The 22,722-nt window shown below is 53.1% G+C and overlaps 1 protein-coding gene and 1 long non-coding RNA gene across 2 annotated transcripts in view; one reads left to right on the top strand and one right to left on the bottom strand.

Moving 5' to 3' along the window:
* Window positions 1-8,940, bottom strand: part of LOC114670378 (uncharacterized) — a 43,650-nt gene extending 34,710 nt beyond the window's left edge. The window contains exon 1 of the long non-coding RNA XR_003719923.2: window positions 8,824-8,940. This is a non-coding gene — a long non-coding RNA (uncharacterized LOC114670378). The remainder of the gene's footprint in view (window positions 1-8,823) is intronic.
* A 2,091-nt stretch (window positions 8,941-11,031) lies between these two features.
* NEFH (neurofilament heavy chain) lies at window positions 11,032-21,967 on the top strand. The gene is made up of 4 exons (XM_015150033.3): window positions 11,032-11,959; window positions 14,129-14,328; window positions 16,421-16,545; window positions 19,518-21,967. Exons 1-4 carry the CDS (start codon window positions 11,077-11,079, stop codon window positions 21,379-21,381), a joined length of 3,072 nt encoding a protein of 1,023 aa, XP_015005519.3. The 5' UTR covers window positions 11,032-11,076; the 3' UTR covers window positions 21,382-21,967.
* The last annotated feature ends 755 nt before the right edge of the window (window positions 21,968-22,722 follow it).

Raw genomic sequence — 22,722 nt, 5'->3', positions numbered from 1 at the left:
GAGTCCCCATTTTACTCGCGCAGAAATTGAGGTCTGGGGAGGAGGAAGAGGCTGCTGCCCACGGACACACAGGTGCCAGGACCAATGTCTGGGGAGGAGGAGAAGGGCGCTGCCCACGGACACACAGGCGCCAGGACTTGATGCACCGGTGTCCTTGCTTGTGGCTGGGTCCTTCTGGGACGATCCCCTTTCCCAGGATCCCGCCCCTAGGAAGAGTACCTGCCATGCCCCTACCTGAGCCCCACCCCTTGAGTTCTTTGAGCACCGCTGCCCCCGGGCTGTTACGATGAGGGAAGCCACGGCGGCCAAGGCCACGGGTACCTTCCAGCAGCCCCTGGGGATGCCAATGATGCGACGCCGCGGCGACCAAGGCGGGGCTGAAGGCGGCGCACCCCGCTTCCCTGAGCCAGGGCCTTTGGAGGAGCGCTCGTCAATTTTCGGAGACCGGATGAAGCATTCGGGCGTTCCCACTGCGGAAGGGCGGGGATGGCTGTGACGCAGGCGTGCCCGCCGCCGCCTGCAGGGGGCGCTGTTGTTGGCGCGATTCTATCAACTGCAGAGCCAGCCTAGTATGCCCAGGCAGAGAAACCGGTTCTCTAGTCCCAGAGCCTCGGTTTCCCCCTCTGGAAAGTGTGTGTGTGTTTGTGACAGGGTCTCGCTCTGTTGCCGAGGCTGGAGTGCACTGGCGTGATCTCGGCTCACTGCAACCTCCGCCTTCCCGGGATTAAGCGATCCTCCCACCTCAGTCTCCTGAGTAGCTGGGGCCACAGGCACGCCACTACACCGGGTTAATTTTTTTTTTTTTTTTTTTTGTAGAAATGTTTCTCTGTGTTGCCTGGGCTGGTCTCAAGCTCTTGGGCTCAAGCGATCCTCTCTCTTGGCCTCCCAAAGTGCTGGGATTACAGGTGTGAGCCACTGTGCCACCAAAAGTCGGTTTGATGACAAATCTTGTGAAGCTACAGTAGGACCCAGATAAATTTGTGAAAGGAACCAGAAGACACTGATAAATAATCAAATTATTAACCTCCCTACACCTGTTTGTTGATCTGTAAATGGGGATAATTGCACGTTCCTTCCCCATGGATATGCAAACATGGAAAAACACAAAGGGCCTGGCACCTTATAAGCACCTAATAAAGGGCAATGACTGTGATCACGGGCAAAGCACCCTGCCAAGCCAGAAAATAACATCCAAGTCCCGGTTCTCGTCCTCACGGACCTCCAGCTGCAGAACCAGAGGCGAGGCAGTGAGAGTCAGGCCTGCCACTGACCTCTTGGGTTTCAGTTTCATCATCTGTACCTCTGATGGTCTCTAAGGCCCTCTGAGCCCAGCTTTCTTCAACGCTGGCTTGTGAAATGCAGCCCAAGATGGATTATAATGACATGAATAACATGGAGTAACATCTATGGGAAGTCACCGCTGAATGGTATTTATTCATTCAACAAGTTTTACTAATAATCTGGTACCATGCCCTAGGAATACAACATTAAATAAGAGATGGCTCTTGCCCTTATAAAGCTCCTACCAGTCCAGTTAGGAGAGAAATAGATAGCCCTTCAAATACCGTGTTGGGATTAGAACGAGCAACTGTGGGAGCCTAAAGGAAGCAGTTATCACAACCTTGGGGTTAGCAAAGCTCCTGAGGGAGCGGGTAACCTGGAATGTCTCGAGGATTAAGAGGAGTGACCTGAAGAGTCGGGGAGTGAATACTGGGGTGGAGAACGGATTTCAGAGAGAAAGCCAGGGTGCAAGAGAATGTTGCAGAATGAATAATTGCGTGGAGGTGGGCCCAGACAGAAGAGGTTAAGGTAGGGAAGGACACAACTGCCCCCTCTGTCCAGCCCTGCCCCCTCCTAAGCTGCCACCAGGGAACATTCTGTGTCCTTCTGTCTGGGCCTCAAATGTCCCTCCATTTGTTCACCCACTGTACACATCCTGAGCCACCCAGGTGCAAGAGCCACTCTCTGTCCCCTCAGCTCATGGTCTAGGAGGGGTAAGAAGGCATGAGCACCAGGGACTCCAGTACATGTCATCCCCTGGATCCCAGGACAGGCACTTATGGGCAGGGCACACGGCTCCACAGAGAAAAGGACATGAAGGATGAGGGAGAAAGGCATTCCCAGCAGAGGGCCAGTCTTGAGGTGGGACAGGGTGGCATTCTAGAGCCAGACTGCAAAGTTTTGAATCCTGGTTCTGTGCTTGGCAAATGATTTCAACTCTTCAGGCCTGTTTACTCGTCAAAGCTTCTTAGAGTTGCGGAGCCTAGGGCTGCGCATGGTGGCTCACACCTGTAATCCCAGCACATTGGGAGGCCGAGGCGGGCGGATCAGGAGATCGAGACATTCCTGGTTAACATGGTGAAACCCTGTCTCTACTAAAAATACAAAAAAAAAAAAAAAAAATTAGCTGGGCATGGTGGCACGTGCCTGTAGTCCCAGCTACTCAGAAAGCTGAGGCAGGAGGATCTCTTGAACCTGGGAGGCAGAGGTTGCAGTGAGCTGAGATCTCGCCACTCTACTCCAGCGAGACTCCATCTCAAAATACTAAATAGATAGAGTTGTGGAGCCTACATGAGATGCTGTTTGTAAAAGTCTGTGTGAAAGACTCCGCAGGAGCTCGAACATGAGCCTGGAAAGTTCGCCGACGCCAGATCCAGAGTCAGTTCTCCTGCTCTAGGGACACTGGCTCAGAATGCACATCCCCAGGCTCCTCTGTAAGAGATTCTGACTTGGATAATCTGGACGAGCCCAGGAATTTGCAATGAAATTCTGTGGTGACCACCACAGAAGCAAAACGTTTAATAGAAAGTACATTTTCTCCACTAACTCCCACTAACAGAGAGCAAAGACTTCAAGCTCTGCTTCCTCTTTCCTCCGCCGCTAACCTCCCCAGATGCCAGAAGGTAGTTCAGGTGCCCAGCAGAGCTTTCCCGGCTGTGTGTGGCCAGGTCCCTGGTTCAGGTCCACTCTGGGTCCCTGCAGTTTTCCATGCACAGGGAGTGCCTGGCTCGGGGCTGAGGCAGAGGTTTCAGAAACTTTCTTGGCATGTCTCTCTCATGCTGGCATCTGTTGTCTTTGGCAATGCCAGGCTGCCCCCGAGTCCTCCATGTCCCCACACAGCTGACTGCAGAGAGAGAAGCCAGGGTGCAGCTGCCCCTGGGCAGGGCAGGCTTCATGTCCACCAAGCCTGGGGCTGTGCCCATTTGCAGGGGCTTCTTTTTCTTCTTTTTTTTAACAGACAGGGTCTCACTCTGTCACCTAGACTGGAGTGCAATGGCACAATTATAGTTCACAGAAGCCTTGAACTCCTGGGCTCAATGATCCTTCCAGCTCAACCTCGCAGGGAGCTGGATCTACAGATGCACACAACCACATCCAGCTAATTTTCAAATTGTTTTATAGAAACAGGGTCTCACTTTGTTGCCCACGCTGGTCTTAAACTCCTGGGCTCAAGCGATCCTCCCACCTTGGCCTCCCAATGTGCTGGGATTATAGGCGAGAGCCACTGTGCCCAGCCTGCGGGGGCGCCTCTTTTAGGGCTCAGTAATGCCAACATTGGCCATCAGGAATGAACTTTTATCCAACTGTTAATTCTTCCTCAAGTCCCAAAATCCATTTTTGTTTGTTTGTTTGTTTTTCCAAGACAGAGTCTTGCTCTGTCATCCAGGCTGGAGTGCAATGGCACGATCTCAGCTCACTGCAACCTCCGCCTCCTGGGTTCAAGCGATTCTCCTGCCTCAGCCTCCCAAGTAGCTGGGATTATAGGCACACACCACCACACCCGGCTAATTTTTGTAGTTTTAGTAGAGACGGGGTTTCACTATGTCGTCCAGGTGTCTTGAACTCCTGACTTCAGGTGATCCGCCTGCCTTGGCCTCCCAAAGTGCTGGGATTACAGGCGTGAGCCACCGCGCTTGGCCCCCAACATCCCAATTTAAACTCTGGGATGAATCTTTCTCTAAAATATACTATGGGCCCCCTCTTCCTTCTCCCCCAGAATAAAGAGATGAAACAGCACTGAAACCTTTTTTTATTGTTTTCCTGAGAGCCAATATGGATACTGGGAGGTGCAAGGGTCCTGGACAAAGCCTAGATGTGACCCACAGCCCCTCCACCACCTTGCTCTGTGGCCTTGGCAGGTCACGTTCCTTCTCAGTGTTGATGTTCTACTCTGTAGAGGACAGTGACCTTGCACAGCTGACAGAGTTGTTGCAGACGCCACGTATGTACGTGGAGCACAGCAGGCAGGTGCCCACCATGTAAAGGATGACAAAGCTGTTTTCTCCATCACTCAAGATTTACACTGTGAACCCAGGTGCAGTAGCTCACATTAGTAATCCCAGCACTTTGGGAGGCTGAGGCGAGTGGATCACTTAAGGTCAGGAGTTCAAGACCAGACCAGGCTGGCCAAGATGGCAAAACCCCATCTCTACTAAAAATGCAAAAATTAGCCAGGCGGCCGGGCGCGGTGGCTCAAGCCTGTAATCCCAGCACTTTGGGAGGCCGAGACGGGTGGATCACGAGGTCAGGAGATCGAGACCATCCTGGCTAACACGGTGAAACCCCGTCTCTACTAAAAAAATACAAAAAAATAGCCGGGCGAGGTGGTGGGCGCCTGTAGTCCCAGCTACTCGGGAGGCTGAGGCAGGAGAATGGCGTGAACCTGGGAGGCGGAGCTTGCAGTGAGCTGAGATCCGGCCACTGCACTCCAGCCTGGGCGACAGAGCGAGACTCCGTCTCAAAAAAAAAAAAAAAAAAAAAAAATTAGCCAGGCATGTGGTGCATGCCTGTAATTCCAGCTACTCAGGAGGCTGAGGCACGAGAATCACTTGAACCTGGAAGGCGGAGGTTGCAGTGAGCTGAGATTGCGCCACTGCACTCCAGCCTGGGTGACAGAGCAAGACTAAAAAAAAAAAAAGATTTACACTGTGAACACCAATCACTGTCCCATGGCTTCTTTCTACTCATCTATCTCCTCAATCAGGATCATCCAGAAAGCTGAGCTGGTCATCATTTTAACTTCCTGACTATGCTGCCTGGGAAACCTCCTTGCCTCAAGACAACTCAGAGAATATAAAAACCTGGGGGAAGGCCGGGCACGGTGGCTCAAGCCTGTAATCCCAGCACTCTGGGAGGCCGAGACAGGCGGATCACGAGGTCAGGAGATCGAGACCATCCTGGCTAAGACGGTGAAACCCCGTCTCTACTAAAAAATACAAAACACTAGCCGGGCGAAGTGGCGGGAGCCTGTAGTGCCAGCTACTCGGGAGGCTGAGGCAGGAGAATGGCTAAACCCGGGAGGCGGAGCTTGCAGTGAGCTGAGATCCGGCCACAGCACTCCAGCCTGGGCGACAGAGTGAGACTCCGTCTCAAAAAAAAAAAACCTGGGGGAAAAGAAACAAGTTTTGATTGAGCCCATTTTTTTTTTTTTTTTTTTTTTTGAGACGGAGTCTCGCTCTGTCACCCAGGCTGGAGTGCAGTGGCGCGATCTCGGCTCACTGCAAGCTCCGCCTCCCGGGTTCACGCCATTCTCCTGCCTCAGCCTCCCGAGTAGCTGGGACTACAGGCGCCCACAACCGCGCCCGGCTAATTGTTTTGTATTTTTAGTAGAGACGGGGTTTCACCGTGGTCTCGATCTCCTGACCTTGTGATCCGCCCGCCTCGGCCTCCCAAAGTGCTGGGATTACAGGCGTGAGCCACCGCGCCCGGCCGATTGAGCCCATTTTCAATCCTCCTTGCTTCCACCAAGGCACCAGAAGAAACCCAAAGAGCAAAGCCCCTGGCCAGCTGTGACGGAATCAGGAAAGTGCTGGGTCCAGGTGGGCCTGCCTTGAATGCGAGATGTACAGTCTTGTAGTTCAGTATTCCTGCTGCAGAGCCCATAAGACCTGAGTTCAAATCCCAGCTCCACCACTTTTCAGATGTATAACCTGGGGCAAGTTATTCAATCTGAGCCATCATTTTCTTAAAAACTTATTTATTTATTATTATTAATTGAAATAGAGTCTTGCTATGTTGCCCAAGCTGGTCTCAAACTCCTGGGGTCAAGTGATCCTCTCACCTTGGCCTTCCAAAGTGCTGGGATTACAGGCATCAGCTACCATGACCAGCCTCTCTGAGTCTTCATTTCTCAAACCATGACACGGGGATAGTAATGGTATCTATTTCATAGGATTGCAAGAATAAGAGAAGCCAGGCATCTCCTTCTTTCCTGAGATGACAGCCTTTATTCCCATTGCTACTTAGCCTCTTGCTCTAGGTAAGAAGAGTAATGACAGCCCTGGGGCACTTGTAACTTGGCAAGCCCCACTCAGTTACTAGATGAAAGTCCAATGAACCATCTCACTCTCCATCTTGGGAACCACAGCCCAAGAATCATTCATCTATAGTCTCCCACAGCAGGAACTAGAGCAGGGGAGATAGGGCGGACCTGTGACCCCATCCTCCAGTTCCTGGCCTTTGGGTAGAATCCAGCTTCCCACCTGGTGCACTCCCAGGGTGGCAGATGGGCAGGCGGGCAGGCACCTGCTGCAGGCCTGCGTCAGCGGTGGCTGGTCCCTGGGGGTTAAGGCTGTGGGTGGAAGCCAGGAGGCGGAGGCTTATGCAAAACTGCACACAGTTTAGTTTTTTGTTGTCTGTGTCCTAAAGGGAGTAGGCGTGGGGAGACTGCCGCCCTTTTATTATAAATCAGATTCAAACGCAGCAAAAAGAGAGCATCTCTAAGGAGGGACAGGAGAAAAAACGAGGGAGAGGAAGAAAAAGGAAAAGGAAAGGAATAAAGAGGAGAAATTGGGGGGAAAGAGGGAGGGATATAATAGAGGGAGAAGGAAGAGGGGGAAGGGAATGCAGTGGAGAAAGGAGGGGCAAGAGGAGAGACGGAGAATGTGGGGCATGATGGACATTCACAGGGAAAGGAAACAGGAAGAAAGGCTCAGCACTTTCTAAAAGGAATTGCTGAATATAAAAAGGAACAGGCAGTGCAGGAGCAGGGTGAGTCTGCAGGCAATAGAGCCGGCAACGTTTGAGCCTCAGCAAAGGGGACCACACAGCTCGGGCTGGGAGGCTTCAGGCCCCAGGATGGGGGCCACACTTTCAAGACCTCCTTCTCCAGTCATCCTGTGGGCAGCCTCCCTGGGGCCTGGAACTGTCCAGATGCCCAGTGCTAACATGTCTGGGTGATAACAGGCCTCTCCGGCAGAGCCTCGCAGACATCCTGAAACTACTTGCTATGCACCCACCGTATGCCAGACAATATTCCAAGCACCGGAGAAGTCAGCAGTGAATAAAACAAACAAAAATCCCTGTCCCGATGAAGTTCTATTTTAGTGGAGAAGATAAGACACATTGTAGCGTGTCAGAAAAGGTCAAGTCCTATGGAGAAAAACCAAGGAGCAAAAGAGAATGAGGAATTTAGCATCTGCATCCCCAACAGTGGTCATATGTAGCTCCCACAGAGGTGACACAGTGTCAGAGGGTACCCGGGCCGGGAAGCGGGTTCTCACACGCAGGCTATGCTGGTGTTGGGTTATGGGCCACAGAGACTTACAGATGGGTGATCTGTCAGAGGCCAGACCCCAGCCCCAGGCCCAGAAAGCTGCCCATCCCCTCTCTGATGGTCTCTCAATCCTCTACCCTCAGACCATGTTGGCCTCTACTGTGCAAGAGAAACAAGTTTCCACCCTGTGTGTCCTGTGCCAGCTCAGGTCTGGATGAGCTGAGACACTGGGCTCTGCTGTGTCACTGAGTCAACTCAGGCAACCCACTTCCTCACTCGGGCCTCAGTCTACTTGCCTATAAAATAGGGACAATGATCCCTGCCTAATGAACACTGAATAACAGCAAGGCTAGTGGCTGTTTAAGCGCTTACTGCTTTATCCTTCACCCTGCATGTATGTTCCTGAAGAGCACCAGCCTTGGGGTCCAGAAAAGCCCAGGGACAGCAGGGGCCGAGACCCAAATCTCAGTGTGTCCTTCACTGTGAGCCACTGGACCCTTGTCCGGGAGACACATGGGGACAAGAAGGGCCCAAGGGCAGGAAGTCTGGGAAACTCAGCACACTCTACTTGCCTTTGGGAGATTCACAATGCTCACTGCCAAGTCCAGGCTCTGGGAAGATATACTCCAAGAACTGTGGGTGGATGGATGGATGGACGGATAGATAGATGAATATATTATTCTACTCACTTCCAAATGGTAAGAATCCCAGGGAGGAAGGTGAAAGTGATTCAAGCCCCAAGAACTCAGGGCAGAACCATTCACAGCCCCTCTAGACCACAAGTTTGGCTGGAGAATAGACGGAACTTATTCATTCATTGATTCATTCACACAACACACAGTGGTAAAAGCAGCGTTAGAGATGAGCCCTGGGAACCATGGGAACAACTAGGAGGGGACAATTAACTAAATATGGGGGTGAAGGTAGCCAGGGATGGCTTTCTGGAGGTGAGACTGAAGGGTCCTTTGGGGGAACTGACCTCAGGGCTCGAGCCCTCATGCCATTTTTTCCAGCCACAAGAGTCATGCTTGGGGCTTCTTGGACTACATAGGCAGCTTCAATCTGACGGTTGTAGCCCCCTGACCTCAAAACAGTCCCTCTTGGAGCCCAAATCCCTAGTCCTCTTTGCTGTCAGCTGCTTGTGAGCCTTCTCACATCCAGAGAATATATCAGCATTCTGCAGACCGAAAAGACCCAGAGGAACAAGGCTCCAATGGCAAAATTCCAAGTAGAATGACAAATAAATGGGGAGCCATCTGAGAGCAAGGGAGTCCTGCCCAACACCCCCTCCCCATGCCTTTCTCAGGGACCTCAGACCAGCCACTCACCTCCATCCTCCCAGAACCACCTGCAACCAGCCCGTTGCCCCTTGCAAACTGGAGCATGACTGGATCTTTAGATGGGGGAAAAATGCTTCATCATGTTCTGCTTCTTCATGCAAAACCAGAAACTCCCTCCCCCTCTTCCCTCCTCCCAGCGCACTCTCCTTCCAGTAAAACATGGTTAAAGGGACAGCGCCATCACTTTCCCAGCTCTGAGGGTCTGCTTAGAACCAGGGGCCTTGGAAGGAGACAGAGGGCAAAGAGAAAGGAACTGGCAGAGGTCTTTCCTGGGGGATCTGTCTGTTCTATCCTGGGAATCCTGGAGCAGGAAAACTCGGGTAAAGTGGGGGTGTAGTGGGGGTTGAGATAACCGCCTGGGGGAGATTCAGAGTGCAAGTAGGAGTCTACAAACTCTCAAGGGGGTCTCAGGGCTCCCGGCATCCCCAGGGGTCCTTTCGCAGGGGTCCCTATGCAGGAGGAGAACAGCCCAGAAAACAGGGAACTAGACCCTTGACAGGAAGTCCAAGGAGGGGTCCCTGGCTCACTGTGTGACCCTGCTGGATCACTCGCCTCCGCTCTCGGGTCCCCTGAGCACTCCGTGCCTCCCTTCCCTCCCCTAAAGTAAAAGCAGAAGTTAATCGCTTTCCCCTCCCCACGCCCAACAAAGAGCAGGCCCTGTCCCCGGTGCTGAAGCGCCAGCCGCAGCGCCTCCCCCACTCCCAAGGCATAAAACATGAGCCAAAACCAATAAAGAACCAAATGTCACAGCCGTTGCAGGGCCCCCTAAGTCCTGGGGACCCCTTTTTCTACCTGACATCCTAGTGGGGTGAGGGACTTTTGTACCTGGAAAGCATCCCATCACTTCCCTGGAAGCGAGAAGGGATGCCGACTCAGGCGCCTGCTTGTCTGTTATGGGGGTAGGGGAACAGAGAACAAGTTGAGGCTGAGAAGATGGGGAGGGGGAGGGAGAAAAGAGGACTTCATAGTGGAGAGAGAACGGCAAGATGTGGGTTCCCCATCCCCAATTCAGCCAGAGACCCCTCAAAGTGGAACTTCCTGGGGCAGTCGGGGGTCAGAAGTTGGAGCTTGTCTCTGGGGCAAGACCTCTTCGTTGTACAGATGGAAAAACAAGGGTGGGAGAATACAGCTCGTCCAAGGTCATTCGACTAGCAAACTGCTTAGCTGACCCTAGTGTGCAGAACCTGGCTCGGGTGACACCCATCATTTCCCCCCACCCCACACAGGCGCCAGCTCTCTCAATTTCATGCTCAAGCCCCGCTACGGTACCCCCACTGTGGGTTATCTGCCCCTCAAACTCAGCCCAGCTTCCTCCTGCCTATTCAGGGAACCCTCTGCCCGCTTCGCTGAGGGTCCGTCCCCTTTACTGGGGATGGCAGCAGGGTCTCCTGTCTCCTCTCTCGGGGGGCCACTGCCGACTTTTCATAGAACGCTTTGCCCCCTCCCAACCCCACCCATCCGGGGTTCCCTCTCTCCATCCTCTGCAGCGTCTCCCATACCCCCATTGAGGGTAGTCTTGGTATTCTCCCCAACTCCAGGTCCCCCTTCATCTATTCCAGGGCTGGCCGCGGAGTTTCCTGAGCGCTCTCCAAGTGGGTCCTCTAGATGTTAGGAGAACACTGTACTTCCCCCCGTCAGGGGTCTCCTGTCTCCGTTCTATGGAGCGTCCATGCTCCCATTCAGGACTGTCTTGCTCCCTCCTCTATTCCGGGGCTGGCTGCACAGTCTCTGTACCCCCTATCCTGAGGGCCTCTCTTAACTATTTGGAAAGCCTCGTGTCCTCTCTCATACGGGGATCCCTTCATCCTAATGACTGCAATCTTCCATTGCTCCATCCCTAGGGCATCCTGCCCCTATTCCCATCAGGTTTCTCCTTGTCCTCTCCCTGTTTCAAGTCCCCTTTCTTATTCCGAACACACTCTCAGGCTCTTCCGACGCATACCCGGGGGTCCTCACTGGCCCACTCCGGGAGTCCTCTGCCCGCTACCCCGAACTCGGGGGTCTCCTCTGACGCAGCGTCGATTCCCCTTCCCTCCTCGGTCCCCTACCCCGCCCCTCTCACTGCGGCTGAGCCGGTCAGCCGGGGGCCGCAGGGGAGGAGGCGGAGAGGGCGGGGCCCTCCTCCCCACCCCCTCACTGACAAGGGGTTGGACCCGGCCGCGGCGGCTATAAAAGGGCCGGCGCCCTGGTGCTGCCGCAGTGCCTCCAGCCCCGTCCCGGCCCCGCGCACCTGCTCCGGCCATGATGAGCTTCGGCGGCGCGGACGCGCTGCTGGGCGCCCCGTTCGCGCCGCTGCACGGCGGCGGCAGCCTCCACTACGCGCTGGCCCGAAAGGGCGGCGCAGGCGGGACGCGCTCCGCCGCCGGCTCCTCCAGCGGCTTCCACTCGTGGACACGGACGTCTGTGAGCTCCGTGTCCGCCTCGCCCAGCCGCTTCCGCGGCGCAGGCGCCGCCTCAAGCACCGACTCGCTGGACACGCTGAGCAACGGGCCGGAGGGCTGCGTGGTGGCGGCGGCCACAGCGCGCAGTGAGAAGGAGCAGCTGCAGGCGCTGAACGACCGCTTCGCGGGGTACATCGACAAGGTGCGGCAGCTGGAGGCGCACAACCGCAGCCTGGAGGGCGAGGCGGCGGCGTTGCGGCAGCAGCAGGCGGGCCGCTCCGCTATGGGCGAGCTGTACGAGCGCGAGGTCCGAGAGATGCGCGGCGCGGTGCTGCGTCTGGGCGCGGCGCGCGGTCAACTACGCCTGGAGCAGGAGCACCTGCTCGAGGATATCGCGCACGTGCGCCAGCGCCTCGACGACGAGGCCCGGCAGCGAGAGGAGGCCGAGGCGGCGGCCCGCGCGCTCGCGCGCTTCGCGCAGGAGGCCGAGGCGGCGCGCGTGGAACTGCAGAAGAAGGCGCAGGCGCTGCAGGAGGAGTGCGGATACCTGCGGCGCCACCACCAGGAGGAGGTGGGCGAGCTGCTCGGTCAGATCCAGGGCTCCAGCGCCGCGCAGGCGCAGGTGCAGGCCGAGACGCGCGACGCCCTCAAGTGCGACGTGACGTCGGCGCTGCGCGAGATCCGCGCGCAGCTTGAAGGCCACGCGGTGCAGAGCACGCTACAGTCCGAGGAGTGGTTCCGAGGTGCGCAGGCCCGCGGGTGGGGGGGAGGAGCGCCCCCGCTGACCCCGCAGCGAGCTTCTGGGCGGTGTGACCCAAGGGGGCGCTGCTTACCTTCCCTCTGCAAAGTCCATGCCCCTAGTTAAATCGCGGTTTTACTCTGGGTCTCTTGTGGGACGTACCCAACTCTGGATTGTCCTTCGGTTCCCCCTTTCCAGGTTCTTTAGAGCTATACTTAAGCTCTGGGCCCCCTGCTGCTCTCTACCCCAAGCTTAGGCAACCCCACTCCAATGTCAAGAACAAAACAAGTTTCCTCTGTAGGAAAAAAGTGATGCAGGATTCTGGTCTGCAAGTGCTGGAGACTCTTAGCCCTTCTAAGTAGCAAGGCTTCCCCGCCAATGCTGCCACGCCCTCTCCTGCACCCTGCAAGGAACCCTATTCCTCTCTCCCCTACCAGGCTCCTCCCCACTCCGTGCTCACTGCTTAACGTCCCTACCTTAATCTTCCACGTCGGGTGGGGCAGGGCTTTTCGCATCTTTTCTTCCTAGGAGGAACCATTACCACAATCAGTTGTTGCCTGTGGCGAGGTGGCTGGTGGACCCGTTCATGTTTTAATGTCCCTTTTCTCCTTTAGGAAAGCTGGGAGCCTCCCAAGTCTGCCCCTCCCCCAACTCCTTGCAGCCCTGAGTCAGCTAGATTGCGCTGCCTTGAAGCTGTGCCCAGCAGCTGCAGGGTGACCTTGACCAACACTTGCCCTCTCCGGTTTTAATTTCTTTTTGAGTTGAAAGAGTGGGGTAGATCAACTGGGCTGCTTAATTCGGGGAGTTCCGTGATCTCTCACGAAACTGTCTATAAAACTTTGCGTTGTTTTTGGGAGAGAGGGCAGAGGCTTCAGTGATTTTCCAAAAGCATCTGTGATTCACAATAGTTGAGAATCCCCAACCACCTGGATGGTTTCTAAGTCTTTGCCAGCACTAGCTAGCAGGGAAAGCCAGGAAAACCGGGATTTGGATGCATAGCTTTTTCTGTTCCTTTTCCACTCCTCTGCAGAGCAGAACCATCCCCTCCTCCATCTCCGCAGCAAGGCCCCTCCCTGCGCAAACCTCTTTTGGGTTTGCCAGTCATAGGGACAGACGTCCCAGAATTTTACTGGCCCACTCAGCTGGCTTCCTTCCTTCCTCCCTCCCCACCAAGACTCATGCCCTGGGTGCCACTATCTGGGGATTCAGGATGTTCACTTTCATGAGCTAAAGACCAGTCTCCAGACCTCCACTGCCCCTGAAAGGTTTCCTGGGAACCAGGAACTGGTTGCTGGCAGAGGCTGGGGTGTGGCTACCAATGCTCAGGGGCAGTGCGCAGCTAGGTGGAGAAAGGGACAGGGGGGTTGGCACCCAGGCCACGGGCTCTGCAATGACCTTGGATTCTGCGCAGAAACCTGTAAGGAAGGAACCATGGCTACAAGGTGACCTGATTGCTCACGGTACCCTCCTGCCTCTCAAAGGTCACAAGCTCATTAACTTGTTCAGCCACAAGCCTCCAGCCTGCAGCTCAGTGTTAAGCCCCATGGGCCAGGTATAACATTGGAACCCCCAGCACTGCCAGGCCCTTGCTAGGGAGCTGGACTGCAGAGTTTTTGGATCCCACATTGCGGGAGACAGAGCCTGATCTTTGGGGATTTGAGTCCCAGCTCTGCCACTCACTAGCTGGGTGGCCTTAGGGAGTAGTCACTTGCCTTTACCTCACAGGAAAGAGTGAGTCAAGCATCCAGGATGGTGCCTGGCATACGCAGTAGGTCAATCCACGTGTGTCACCTTCAAAATCTGGGCATTAGGCCGGGCGCGGTGGCTCACGCCTGTAATCCCAGCACTTTGGGAGGCCAAGGCAGGCGAATCACGAGGTCAGGAGTTCAAGACTAGCCTGGCCAACGTGGCAAAACCCCATGTCTACTAAAAATACAAAAAATTAGCTGGGCATAGTGGCGGGTGCCTGTAATTCCGTTACTCGGGAGACTGAGGCAGGAGAATCGCTTGAACCCAGGAGGCGGAGCTGGCAGTGAGCCCAGATTGCGCCACTGCACTCCAGCCTGGGCGACAGAGTGAGACTCCATCTCAAAAAAAATAATAATAATAATCTGGGCATTAGAACCCAAACCCAGGTGTGTCTAACCCTGTGCCCTGCTACCTTCTCCCCCAGTGAGGCTGGACCGACTGTCCGAGGCAGCCAAGGTGAACACAGACGCCATGCGCTCAGCGCAGGAGGAGATAACTGAGTACCGGCGTCAGCTGCAGGCCAGGACCACAGAGCTGGAGACACTGAAAAGCACCAAGGACTCACTGGAGAGGCAGCGCTCTGAGCTAGAGGACCGTCATCAGGCTGACATTGCCTCCTACCAGGTGGGCAGGGGCAGGGCAGACAGCTTACCTGATTGGGTAACCCTGGACAAGTTACTGTCCCTCACCAAGTAGGATTGTAGTGGTTAAGATTGTGGCCCTTGGAGTCAGACATACCAGCACTTTCCAGCTGTATGACCCTAGGAAAGTTATCTAATTCTCTGAATCTGGATTCCTTTCCAGCAATGAAAAAAAAAAGCCTGCTTTGCAGAGCTGGAAATATGAAAGAGATAGACTTTTATTTATTTACGTATTTGTTTTGAGATGGAGCCTCACTCTGTTGCCCAGGCTGGAGTGCAGTGGCATGATCTCAGCTCACTGCAACCTCTGCCTCGACTCAAGAGATTCTCGAGCCTCAGTCTCCCGAGTAGCAGGGACTACAGGCGCATGCCATCACACCTGGCTAATTTTTGTATTTTTAGTATCAACGGGGTTTCACCATGTTGGCCAAGCTGGTCTCAAACTCCTGGGCTCAGGCAGTCCTCCCACCTTAGCCTCCCAAAGTATTAGGATTACAGGTGTGAGGCACCGTGCCTGGCCTAGAGAGAGAGACTTTAAATGAGATTAGTGTGAACTTGTCAATGAGCTCGGCAAGGTCTTCAACATTCGAATCCTTCTAGATTTGAATCCCAGCTCTGCCACTCACTAGCTTGGTCTTGGTCACAGTGGACATTTGGTAAACAGCCACCAATGTCTTTGGGTGACCGGGGGAAGGCCTTAGCAGATTCCTTCTTTTAAAGATAACTGGCGGCTGGGCATGGTGGCTCATGCCTGTGATCCCAGCTCTTTGGGAGGCCAAGGCGGGTGGATTACTTGAGGTCAGGAGTTCAGGACCAGCCTGGCCAACATGGTGAAACCCTGTCTCTACTAAAAAGATACAAAAATTAACTGAGCATGGTGGTGTGTACCTGTAATCCCAGCTACTTGGGAGGCTGAGACAGGAGAATTGCTTGAACTGAACTTGGGAGGCGGTGGTTACAGTGAGCCAAGATCATGCCACTGCACCCAGCCTGGGTGACAGAGCGAGAGAGCGAGACTCTGTCTCAAGAAAATTAAAAAAAAATTAGCTGGGCATGGTGGTGTGTGCCTACAGTGCTAGCTACTCCGAAGGCTGAGGCAGTCACCAATGCCCTGACTATGTGTCGGACACGGTGGCACACTGGGGAAAGACAGGAGCAAAAGCAGGCAAGGCCCTGCTCCCACTGGGCTTTTTTTTTTCTTTTTTGAAACGCAGTCTCATGCTGTTGCCCAAGCTGGAATGTGACAGCGAGATGACAGCTCACTAAAGCCTTGTCCTCCTGGGCTCAAGTAATCCTCCTGCCTCAGCCTCCTGAGTAGCTGGGACTACAGGTGCACATCACCATGTCCAGCTAATTATTTAATTGTTTTGTAGAAATGAGGTCTCACTGTGTTGCCCAGGCTGGTCTCAAACTCCTGAGCTGAAGCGATCCTCCTGCCTCAGCCTCCCAAAATGCTGGAATTACAGGCGTGAACCACCAGAGTCTCACTATATCCCCCAGGCTGGAGTACAGTGGTGCGATCTTGGCTCACTGTAACCTCCGCCTCCTGGGTTCAAGCGATTCTTCTGTCTCAGCCTCCCAAGTAGCTGGGATTACAGGTGTATGCCACCACATCTGGCTAATTTTTGTATTTTCAGTAGAGACAGGGTTTCACCATGTTGGCCAGGCTAATCTTGAACTCCTGACCTCAAGTGATCCGCCCTCCTCGGCTTCCTAAAGTGTTGGGAATACAGGCATGAGCCACCCCTCCTGTCCTCACTGAGCACTTTCTAAGCTCAAGATCTGTAAAAGTTCTCCCGTTATCCTACCAGCCAAACAAACAGAAACAACTGTTGATGTCTGATGAATTTCATTTCAGACCTTCCCCAGGCTGAGGTCATTATACAGCAGAATTTTTGCTCCAGATTGTTCCATGTCCACTAATGAGGACCCAACAGCTCCAGCAGGGTTGGGGTTGGCCCCAGTGAGCCTGGCTGGATGGGCCTACTCTGGGGTTGCACAGCCCGCTGCAGCTTCCCTAATACTGAGGGCCAGACACTGGCTGGCATGTGATGTGTGTCACCTCTCCTTCCCAGGAAGCCATTCAGCAGCTGGACGCTGAGCTGAGGAACACCAAGTGGGAGATGGCAGCCCAGCTGCGAGAATACCAGGACCTGCTCAATGTCAAGATGGCTCTGGATATAGAGATAGCCGCTTACAGGTGAGACGCACAGGGGCCGTCATATGGTGGAGAAACCTTGTGTTCCTATGAGACGCTAAGCCTTGGGTTTCAAGACCCCGTTTAGGCAGCCTACCTGTCTTAGGGACAAAACTCTTTTTAAATTGCGGCAAAATAGATAAAACATACAATTTACCATTGAACCAATTTATTTATTTTATATTTTATTTATTTTTTTGAGACAGACTTACTGTGTTGCCCAGGCTGGGGTACAGTGGTGCGATCTCTGCCCACTGCAACCTCTCCCTCCTGGGTTCAAGCGATTCCCATGCCTCAGCCTCCTGAGTAGCTGGGATTACAGGTGCCCGCCACCATGCCTGGCTAATTTTTGTATTCTTTTTTTAGTAGAAAAGGGGTTTCACCATGTTAGCCAGGCTGGTCTCGAACTCCTGGACTCAAGCCATCTGCCCACCTCAGCCTCCCAAAGTCCTGGGATTATAGGCGTAAGCCACCATGCCCAGCCCCATTTAACCATGTTAAGTAGATAGTTCAGTGATATTAAGTACTTTCACATTACTGTGCAGCCATAACCACTGTCTCCAGAACTGTTTTCATCATCCTAAGCTGAAACTCCATACCCAAGAAGCCATCATTATCATTCTCTCCTTCCTTCAGCCCCTGGCAGCCACTCTTAGTTTGTGAGATATATGAGTCTTTTTTTTTTCTTTTTGAGATGGAGTCTCACTCTGTTGCCCAGGCTGGAGTGCAGCAGTGTTAGCTCAGCTCACTGCAACCTCTGTCTCCTGGGTTCAAGTGATTTTCCTGCCTCAGCCTCCCAAGTAGCTGGGATTACAGGCACCCACCACCACACCCAGCTATTTTTTGTATCTTTTAGTAGAGACCGGGTTTTACTATGTTGACCAGGCTGGTCTCGAACTCCTGACCTCAGGTGATCTGCCCACCTCGGCCTCCCAAAGTGCTGGGATTACAGGCGTGAGCCACTGCGCCCAGCCGGTGAGTCTTGAGAGTGACTTACTTTCATTCTGAAATGATTTAGAGGGTGGAAGTTCCTTATCCCCTCCCCAAATCCAACCAGCCAGAGGCCTGCTTTGGAGGGAAAAGAGGTGCTTGAGTTGTCAGGGAGCTTTAAAACTCTGTCCTTGAGAGTTTCTTAGCTCTGCAAGCATTCACTTCTTGGGGAAATAAAATGGAGATGATAATAAGAGCACCCATGTCGTAGGGTTGTCAGGAAGATGAGCTAATCCCATTCTGAAGCTAATCCAGGAAGCACAGGTACCACTGGGCTGCCACAGAGGGAATCCTTAGTCAATGGCAGTCTTGAGAAAGCCAGTCTCAGGAATAAGACCTGGGGGAGCCAGGGCTAAGGAAAAGGACTGATCCCCCAAGGACTTGTCCCAGTTCTGACTGGTGACCTGTGGCTTCCTACTTCTTGGCTCTAGTCTGTAATCTTGCTACTCAAATCATGGCAAATGAACCAGCGGAACTGGCGTCATTCAAGAGCTTATCAGAAAGGTAGTCTCTCGGTTGAGTGTGGTGGCTCATGCCTGTAATCCCAGCACTTTGGAAGGCCAAGGCAGACAGATTGTTTCAGTTTGGGAGTTTGAGGCCAAGCTGGGCAGCATGGCAAAACCCCATCTCTACAAAAAATACAAAAAAAAAAAAAAAAAGATAGTTGGGCATGGTGGCACATGCCTTTAGTCTCAGCTACTCAGGAGGCTGACGTGGGAGGATCACCTGAGCCTGGGAGTTGGAGGCTTCAGTGAGCTATGATCATGCCACTGCACTCCAGCCTGTCACCACAGAGTGAGACACTGTCTCAAAAAAAACAACAACAACAAAAGACAGACTCTCAGCCCCTCCCCAGACCTGCTGAATCAGAATCTGCATTTTGATAAGATCCCCAGTCATCTGTGTGCTGCTAAATTTGGGAAGCACTAGTCTGAGGGGTAACTCCCACACTTACTCTGCGACAGGCACTCTGCCAAGTCTTTTCCGTTCATTGTCTCACTGAAACAACCCTCTGATGTAGGGACTCTAATGACCCTCTTTTTCCAATGAGGAAGTTGAGGCTCAAAGAGTTTGTGTGTCTTGGCCAAGGTCACCCATCTAGTGAGGAGCAAAGCCAAGAGGGGAAACTGCAGCCTCTACCTTATTCCTGAAACTCAAAATATGGTAATACAGGGTGACAAGAGACACTCGCGATTCAAATGGGAGCATTCTAAGACCTCTTAAACCCAAATTTATAAAAGTGGAATTGTGGTTAGACGCGGTGGCTCACACCTGTAATCCCAGCACTTTGGGAGGCTGAGGCGGGTGGATCACCTGAGGTCAGGAGTTTGAGACCAGCCTGACCAATATTGTGAAACCCCGTCTCTACTAAAAATACAAAAATTGGTGTGGTGGCGTGTGCCTCTACTCCCAGCTACTCAGGAGGCTGAGACAGGAGAACTGCTTGAATCTTGGAGGCAGAGGTTGTAGTGAGCTGAGATTGTGTCACTAGACTCCAGCCTAGGCAACAGAGTGAGACTCCATCTCAAAAAAAGAAAAAAGTGGAATTGTTTGCTCAGGCTCCCAGGGTTCTCTTGAATACTATTTTAGTTTGAGGCACAATAAATTTAATCTTTGTTAAATTTATTTAGGAGCTTTCTCTTGAGGGCCTTTTTTGTGGGGCAAAAGTTGTTTTATTTCAAAAGTTTCAGGCTTAGCTGTATTGAAGAAGACCAGTTGCTTAAGCCTGGGCAATAGAGCGAGACCCTGTCTCAAAAAAAACACAAAAAACAAAAAACCAGTCCACTGCGTTACATATTCTGGGTGGTCACTGGAATGATTTGCGAAGTGACTTTCTCCAGGCTCATAATGCCCACCCTTCACATTCCTGTTCCACCAAAATCCATATCATTCAATGTCAGTGACCTTCAGGATAGTCTAGGAAGAACCCAAATAGTGAATTTGCTCTGAGTGTATAGTAATGTGTTCCATTATCCATCCTGCAGAAAACTCCTGGAAGGTGAAGAGTGTCGGATTGGCTTTGGCCCAATTCCTTTCTCGCTTCCCGAAGGACTCCCCAAAATTCCCGCTGTGTCCACTCACATAAAGGTCAAAAGCGAAGAGAAGGTCAAAGTGGTGGAGAAGTCTGAGAAAGAAACTGTGATTGTGGAGGAACAGACAGAGGAGACCCAAGTAACTGAAGAAGTGACTGAAGAAGAGGAGAAAGAGGCCAAAGAGGAGGAGGGCAAGGAGGAAGAAGTGGGTGAAGAGGAGGAGGCAGAAGGGGGAGAAGAAGCAGCAAAGTCTCCCCCAGCAGAAGAGGCTGCATCCCCAGAGAAGGAAGCCAAGTCACCAGTAAAGGAAGAGGCAAAGTCACCAGCTGAGGCCAAGTCTCCAGAGAAGGAGGAAGCAAAATCCCCAGCCGAGGTCAAGTCCCCCGAGAAGGCCAAGTCTCCAGCAAAGGAAGAGGCAAAGTCACCGGCTGAGGCCAAGTCTCCAGAGAAGGAGGAAGCAAAATCTCCAGCCGAGGTCAAGTCCCCTGAGAAGGCCAAGTCTCCAGCAAAGGAAGAGGCAAAGTCACCAGCTGAGGCCAAGTCTCCAGAGAAGGCCAAGTCCCCAGTGAAGGAAGAAGCAAAGTCACCGGCTGAGGCCAAGTCCCCTGAAAAGGCCAAGTCCCCAACGAAGGAGGAAGCAAAGTCCCCCGAGAAGGCCAAGTCCCCAGAGAAGGAAGCAAAGTCCCCAGAGAAGGCCAAGTCCCCAGTGAAGGAGGAAGCGAAGTCCCCCAAGAAGGCCAAGTCCCCCGAGAAGGCCAAATCCCCAGTGAAGGAGGAAGCCAAGTCCCCCGAGAAGGCCAAGTCCCCAGTGAAGGAGGAAGCCAAGTCCCCCGAGAAGGCCAAGTCCCCAGTGAAGGAGGAAGCCAAGTCCCCTGAGAAGGCCAAGTCCCCCGAGAAGGCCAAGTCCCCAGTGAAGGAGGAAGCCAAGTCCCCCGAGAAGGCCAAGTCCCCCGAGAAGGCCAAGTCCCCAGTGAAGGAGGAAGCCAAGTCCCCGGAGAAGGCCAAGTCCCCTGAGAAGGCCAAGACTCTTGATGTGAAATCTCCAGAAGCCAAGACGCCAGCGAAGGAGGAAGCAAAGTCCCCTGCAGACAAATCCCCTGAAAAGGCCAAAAGCCCTGTCAAGGAGGAGGTCAAGTCCCCAGAGAAGGCGAAGTCTCCCCTGAAGGAGGATGCCAAGGCCCCTGAGAAAGAGATCCCAAAGAAGGAAGAGGTGAAGTCCCCAGTGAAGGAGGAGAAGCCCCAAGAGGTGAAAGTCAAAGAGCCCCCAAAGAAGGCAGAGGAAGAGAAAGCCCCTGCCACGCCAAAAACGGAGGAGAAGGACAGCAAGAAAGAGGAGGCACCCAAGAAAGAGGCTCCAAAGCCCAAGGTGGAGGAGAAGAAGGAACCTGCTGTCGAAAAGCCCAAAGAATCCAAAGTTGAAGCCAAGAAGGAAGAGGCTGAAGATAAGAAAAAAGCCGCCACCCCAGAGAAGGAGGCTCCTGCTAAGGTGGGGGTGAAGGAAGACGCTAAACCCAAAGAGAAGACAGAGGTGGCCAAGAAGGAACCAGATGATGCCAAGGCCAAGGAACCCAGCAAACCAGCAGAGAAGGAGGAGGCGGCAGCAGCACCGGAGAAAAAAGACACCAAGGAGGAGAAGGCCAAGAAGCCTGAGGAGAAACCCAAGACAGAGGCCAAAGCCAAGGAGGATGACAAGACCCTCTCAAAGGAGCCTACCAAGCCTAAGGCGGAAAAGGCTGAAAAATCCTCCAGCACAGACCAAAAAGATAGCAGGCCTCCAGAGAAGGCCACAGAAGACAAGGCCACCAAGGGGAAGTAAGGCAGGGAGAAAGGAACATCCGGAACAGCCAAAGAAACTCACAAGAGTCCCAGAGCTCAAGGATCGGATTAACACAATTTTCACTTTTTCTCTTTATGTAAGAAGAAACTGCTTTGATGACGGGGCCTTCTTCTTCAAACAGGAATTTGTTAGCAATATGTTAGCAAGAGAGGGCACTCCCAGGCCCCTGCCCCCACGCCCTCCCCAGGCGATGGACAATTATGTTATGATAGCTTATGTAGCTGAATGTGATATATGCCGAATGCCACACGTAAACACTTGACTATAAAACTGCCCCCTCCTTTCCAAATAAGTGCATTTATTGCCTCTATGTGCAACTGACAGATGACCGCAATAATGAATGAGCAGTTAGAAACACATTATGCTTGAGATGTCTTAACCTATTCCCAAATGCCTTCTGTTTTCCAAAGGAGTGGTCAAGCCCTTGCCCAGAGCTCTCTATTCTGGAAGAGCGGTCCAGGTGAGGCCGGGCACTGGCCACTGAATTATGCCAGGGCGCACTTTCCACTGGAGTCCACTTTCAATTGCTTCTGTGCAATAAAACCAAGTGCTTATAAAATGAAAATGTTGCTGCTGTTGTTTATTCTCTTCCCCTGGGAAGGCTGGGAGCAGGGCAGGGGAGATCGGGATGGGACACCCAAGACTGCATGGGACTGAGCAAGCATCAGTTCCCTCGTGGATCTAGAGCAACTTGCATAGTCTCTGTAGTGCTGTTTCCTGGGCACAAACCATGTGCCAGGCAGTGTGCTAGGGGCTTCATTTTCATGATCTGTACAGGTGGCCTGGTATGTGGGTTCTCGGTGTGGACTGTGGACTGCCTTCAGCAGCATCACCTGGGAGCATTATAAAAATGCACACTTGGGCGGGCGCGGGGGCTCACGCCTGTAATCCCAGCACTTTGGGAGGCTGAGGCGAGTGGATCACGAGGTCAGGAGATTGAGACCATCCTGGCTAACACGGTGAAACCCCGTCTCTACTAAAAATACAAAAAATTAGCCTTGCGTGGTGGAGGGCACCTGTAGTCCCAGCTACTTGGGAGGCTGAGGCAGGAGAATCGCTTGAACCGAGAAGGGCAGAGATTGCAGTGAGCCAAGATTGTGTCACCTGCACTCCAGCCTGGGTGATAGAGAAAGACTCCATCTCAAAAAACAAAACAAAACAAAAAACAAACTAACTGGGTGTGGTGGTGGGCGCCTGTAATCCCAGCTACTTAGGAGGCTGAGGTACGAGAATCACTTGAACCTGGGAGGAAGAGGTTGAGGTGAGCTGAGATTGCGCCAGTGCCCTCCAGCTGGGGTGATAGAGAAAATAAAATAATAA

Source organism: Macaca mulatta, chromosome 10 (genome assembly GCF_049350105.2).
Source record: "Macaca mulatta isolate MMU2019108-1 chromosome 10, T2T-MMU8v2.0, whole genome shotgun sequence".
Classification (NCBI taxonomy): Eukaryota; Metazoa; Chordata; class Mammalia; order Primates; family Cercopithecidae; genus Macaca; species Macaca mulatta.
The sequence above is the reverse complement of the archived record's forward strand: the minus strand, read 5'-3'. Positions and strand labels throughout refer to the sequence as shown.

What these genes read in the sequence shown, in the direction of transcription:
- NEFH (XM_015150033.3), top strand. Translation starts at nt 11,077, where the DNA reads ATGATGAGCTTCGGCGGCGCGGACGCGCTGCTGGGCGCCCCGTTCGCG. An exon ending in GTCCGAGGAGTGGTTCCGAG is followed by an intron (nt 11,960 to 14,128) that starts GTGCGCAGGCCC and finishes CTTCTCCCCCAG; the next exon opens with TGAGGCTGGACCGACTGTCC. An exon ending in CTGACATTGCCTCCTACCAG is followed by an intron (nt 14,329 to 16,420) that starts GTGGGCAGGGGC and finishes TCTCCTTCCCAG; the next exon opens with GAAGCCATTCAGCAGCTGGA.